General features: G+C 41.4%; 1 protein-coding gene across 1 annotated transcript; it reads left to right on the top strand.

Annotated features, from left to right (window-relative positions):
- Positions 1–1,584: 1,584 nt before the first annotated feature.
- Positions 1,585–3,058, top strand: LOC149239270 (non-specific lipid transfer protein GPI-anchored 9-like). Its single transcript, XM_089373379.1, has 3 exons — positions 1,585–2,407; positions 2,507–2,530; positions 2,789–3,058. The coding sequence occupies exons 1-3, from the start codon at positions 2,080–2,082 to the stop codon at positions 2,923–2,925; spliced, it is 489 nt and encodes a 162-aa protein (XP_089229505.1). The 5' UTR covers positions 1,585–2,079; the 3' UTR covers positions 2,926–3,058.
- Positions 3,059–4,978: the final 1,920 nt, after the last annotated feature.

Raw genomic sequence — 4,978 nt, 5'->3', positions numbered from 1 at the left:
TAGACACGCAAAGTCATATGGTGAAATGGCTAACTGTGGGCGACTCATGAGTATATATGGGTGGGCGGTCCCGGGTGTGGGTGCCCTACCCCGAGCCGACATGGTAAATTATGCAAGGCACCCAAGGAAGGGTCGGCTTGTCCATCGGCCGAAGCCCCCACCTTGGCGGGTTGGCATATAAACAAGCATGGGCGAAGTTGATGGAAGGGTAGAGGAGATTCATCCAAGAAAATGCGAGCAAGGAGCCTTCTCATAAGGCGAAGTGCGAGCTGGACACTTGAGTTCTGAAATAGTAGGCAAGGTGCAGGCGGTGGTCTAGGCCGCAACACTTAGCCGCAACAAAGGCACCATTCGGTGTCGTGAACCATAGATGGGCAGGCCGCACTATGCAGCGACACGAGCAGCGGATGAGCTAAGCTGAACGGTCGAAGGTGTGGAGGGAGCATCAGTTGGGTGAATGCACATGGAGGTGCCCGGTAGACCGCGGGCAACCCTGAATGAGGGTGTCGGTTGGTGAGTCGGGCGGGTGTGCGAACTCGTGCCGAATGGGCGAGCGCACCCACGCACGATGAAATGACGGTGAGTTCGGGTGAACGTGCAGGCAGCTGACAAGTTGACGAGTTCAGGGGAACGTCGGTTGGTGGAGGTGTGCGGACAGTGCGACGACTCGCTCTGAACGAACGAGTCGGGTGGAGCGCCCGTGCACGACAAAACGACGAAGGGTGAACTCGGGTGGAATGCGTTGGCAAGTTGAAACGAACGGGCAAGTTTGGTGGAACGTGCCAGGGTAGGGTAAAACTGTGTTATAGTGAATGAAGTGGCGTTGGGCGGGCGACACAATCGACAGGCGAGCTGAACGGGAGTTCGGTGAGCGGGCAAACCGAATGGTGGGCATGTGCGGTGAACGACACGAATTTTGTTGAAGAAGGCACGATGGGCAGAGGTATCCTTGGGCACTCCGAACAGTGGTTCGGGTGGTCCGAACAGTGCAGGGCGACTTGCACGATTTGACAAATATTGTACCAAGGAAACTTGGGGTTTCCTGCAAAGACTGTAAAACTGAATATTTTGTTAAGTATTGTTATTATCGGGCAGACTCATATTTCAGGGAGTTGCTCCTCCCGGTTTATTATCCGCTATGCATATATGTTAAAAGATAATAATGATAAATGATATATGAAAATTTCCGCTATGTTAATGAAAGTGTACTTAACAATTGAAAAATAAAATAATTACAGAAAGTAGGTGTAATCCACAACCAAAAATATTGTTAAAAAAAAAGTGATTGATGGTGTCGTGCCCCATCGTGCGGTTGGAAGAGTACCACCAAAATAAGGGTGTGACAAGAGAGGACCAGAGAAAGTGCCTTGGACACAAGGAATGAATTGTTACTTCATTCAACATTACTGCTCACTCACTAGGCAATGAATGAATTGTTACTTCATTCAACATTACTGCTCACTCACTAGGCGTAGCATCAACCTACGTGGAAAAAAAAATTCAAATTAACAAACCAAAAATTGTTTTGGGCTTTTTACGATTGCAAGAAACCAATTTTTGAAAGGTGTAAAGAACGCTCTGAGTTTGAAAATTAGTGCGGCCTGCGGAATTTGTTGAGGTAGCATTCAATGGGTGTAGGTGGACGTCTAATCCACTGCATTAATTACACTAAGCGACGATGGCGTTTGAAGTTATCCGGCTGGCACCGAGAAGAAATAGTGGAGTAGCCCAAACGCCGAGGCGGCCAAAACGTGCATGGTTAGACCAGCAGGATACTATCCTTCCACTGATTCTGGCCTCCCCACTGAAAATTAAAGACATTGATGTTTGAAATATTATTCAGGCAACCTCCTCCCCTTTCATGGCCTGTGCAAAATCGATTTGGGATTTGGGTCTGGGGTTTGAGAAAGAAAACTTCTTGATTGTTTGGATTATGGGTGTTTGAGAAATCAATCGGTTGATTGTTGGGGTTTGGGGCTTTCATAAATCAGTTCTCAGGGCCATTGATTGTGATTTTGGGCATTCAGAAATCAAATCGATTGATTGTTTGTTGGGTTAATCTTTGTTTTTTGTTTCATAATGGGAAGCATGAGCAGAAACGGTGTATATTTTGGAACAATGACAATGGTTCTGTTGAGTATCTGTGGCCCTGCGAGAGGGCAATATTCAAACGGTACTAATGATTGCATAACCGCGCTAGTGCCCTGTTCGAATTATCTGAACGCCACTAAACCCCCCAGTTCGTGCTGCTCTCCGTTGATGACAGAGTACAATGCTAATAAGCCATGCCTGTGTAACCTGTTGAACAGTAGTGACCTCATTCAGCAATTCAATGTCAACATCACTGAGGCATTAGAACTCCCTAACAAATGCGGCCTCAATGACCCTTCCAGCGGTTGCTCTAAACGTACAATTCTGCCCTCAAACACCATTTCCTCTTCCATAATTACCGCTTTTTTTGTGTTTTCGTGAGATCTTATGTTTTCTCTCTTTGTTGTTTTGACAGTTCGTGAAAACAGCACCTCTTCAGGTTTAGTCTTTCTTCTCCTCTTCATTAATAAATTTTGTGTTTATTATTTGAAATCATCAGTGTAATATAGGGTCCATGGATGAATCCGTAAAGGCATTGTTTGCAATTCCATTTGACTCTACCCGTTTGTCATAAACCTAGACAGTTTATCTTGGTTTTTTTGTTAGGGGGCTTGAATGAATCAGATGTGGGAGTTAGGCGCAAAGACACTTGGATCTGAATCTGTTATATAATATGATTTGTGGGGTGGGCATGCAGGATCTACTCCACTTCCTGACGCTAAGACCACTTCTTCCAGCAGTAAAAACAGAGCAGTATCTTCGCAGGCTTTTTCTGAGATATTGCCCCTGCTGGCTCTCCTTCTGCTTGGACTGGCTGGCCAAGTATACCAGTAGCAGTTTCAGAATATAATTTCCACTATTTGGAAGGATTGGAGTGTTTTACTTCGTTCTGTCAGTAGCAGAGCTGCAATTGCTTGTCTTACTTTGATCTTTAGTATTAGCAATAAAAATTTTTATCTTCATTTAACCAGTCTCATAGATGTTCTGGTTTTGGAATTGAGTTATTGTTTTCTTCTCCTCATATTCACATTAGGATTTCCAATTATTCTCACATTAGGTTTTCCAGTTATTCTCACATTAGGATTTCAAATAAAAGAATTTTCTAGGATTTCATTTGCTTAGGTTTTCAATAATATATAAAAATTAAAAAATATAATAAACTTCGTAATAGAAGAAGAAAAATCATTTCATTTTTGTGGTGTGGAAGGGGATTTGGCCTTTATGGGAAGGTATGGGAGAAAAACAGAATAACCTTCATGGGAAGGAAAGGGAGAAAAACAGAAGGAAAGGGAGAAAAACAGAATAACAAAAGAACCTCTTACCCTGCTCCTGCTTTGACTTTGTAAGTCCATCAAGTAGCTCTGAGTGCACTGCTTCAACTGCTACTTGAGTGTTTGATGGGGCAAACAAAAAACTCTCTGAACAGATCCCAAAAAGACAATACCATAAGCAACGACTTCGGCAGATGGAGGACCAAAAGGATTGGGATCTAATTAGTAAGAGAAATGCTCGGTAGGTCTGGTTCTATGTCAATCTTCTTGAAGTGGTATTTATGATGTGTGGGAAACCTCCCAAGTCTATGCCAATTTGCAGAAGATAACTCTGGACATAAAGCTACATACAGGTAAGCTCAGTTTGCAGAAGATAATTCTGGAAATAAGGCTACATACAGGTAAGCTTGAGTAGATCTGGTCAATTATGACAATTTCGAAGATAACTCTGGACATAAAGCTACATACAGGTAAGCTCAGTTTGGAGAAGATAATTCTGGAAATAAAGCTACATACAGGTAAGCTTAAGTAATAGATCTGGTCAATTATGAAAATTTCGAGCAATGCTTGAGCTGTAATTTGGCCAATGAATTATTTGCTTTGCTATGTGATGTAAGCGGGTGAAGTAGCCTTCAGGTGTATTTCACTTTATATTTTTGAAAATATCTGGGACTTGAATTATTGAAAGGGATGGTATTGTCATCTTTCCAAAGCATACACACTGAGCCATCTTTACATCAAAACAACCTTCCCCTACCTATTTACATATAGTGCAAGTACGTGAGGTGTGGTTCGTACATCAAGTTTTTCACAATCTAAGCGGGTGAGCTGGCCCATGGCTTTGATTTATTTGATCTCGGCAGGTGAGATAGCCTTTCGATGTGTTGTACTTCTGTGTTCTGAAAAAATTGTTGAATACTTCTGTGTTTTGAAAAAATTGTTGAAATGGATATAATTGTGGAAAGGCTGCCCCTATTCAGCATTTATTTTCCTTCTTACATTGCAGCATTCTTTTTTGGAAATTTGCTAGGGAATATTGGGAAGCAAGAAAAGAAGAAGATTGAAGGGAATTGAAGCTTTTGACTATCTAAAACTTGCAAACAGAGAGGTATTATTTAGATCAGATCTTTTCCATACCATAATAAATAAGTAAAACCTAATTTTTTTGTAAGCTCTGTGATCATTTAATTGTGTTTTTGACGGAGTAAAACCTAATTTTTTTGTAAGCTCTGTGATCATTTAATTGTGTTTTTGACGAAGTTGAGAAATGTTCAAATTTTCCTGGGAAGTTGAAACAAATCCTTGTGATAGTTTGCCTTCCAAGAAAGCCCTTTCAACAATGAAGGTTGTGAGGAGAAGATCATTGAATGGAACACTTAGGGGAAAGAAAGGAGAAATAATAGAGATGAGAGCTCTAGGAAGTGGTTTACTGGATAATCAAAAGAGAAAGAGACATTGAGTTAGTTCCATATGAGTAAAGTTTGTTTTGAAACATGGTTATTGGTAAGTTTTTTATTAGTTATTAACAATACACCAAATCTGTAAAAATAAAAATCTCAATTGTCTGAGAGTGTTAATGATTCTGTGTAATTAATGTGACCTAAGTTTTAATATGT

Source organism: Pinus tabuliformis, chromosome 8, assembly GCF_031772625.1.
Source record: "Pinus tabuliformis cultivar Carrire ecotype Pingquan chromosome 8, CPIR1, whole genome shotgun sequence".
Taxonomy (NCBI): domain Eukaryota; kingdom Viridiplantae; phylum Streptophyta; class Pinopsida; order Pinales; family Pinaceae; genus Pinus; species Pinus tabuliformis.
This window is presented reverse-complemented; position numbering and strand designations above follow the sequence as displayed.

Coding starts and splice junctions, on each gene's coding strand:
- LOC149239270 (XM_089373379.1), top strand. CDS start 2,080: ATGGGAAGCATGAGCAGAAACGGTGTATATTTTGGAACAATGACAATG. Junction 2,408..2,506: donor TTCCAGCGGTTGCTCTAAAC/GTACAATTCTGC, acceptor TTGTTTTGACAG/TTCGTGAAAACAGCACCTCT. Junction 2,531..2,788: donor TGAAAACAGCACCTCTTCAG/GTTTAGTCTTTC, acceptor GTGGGCATGCAG/GATCTACTCCACTTCCTGAC.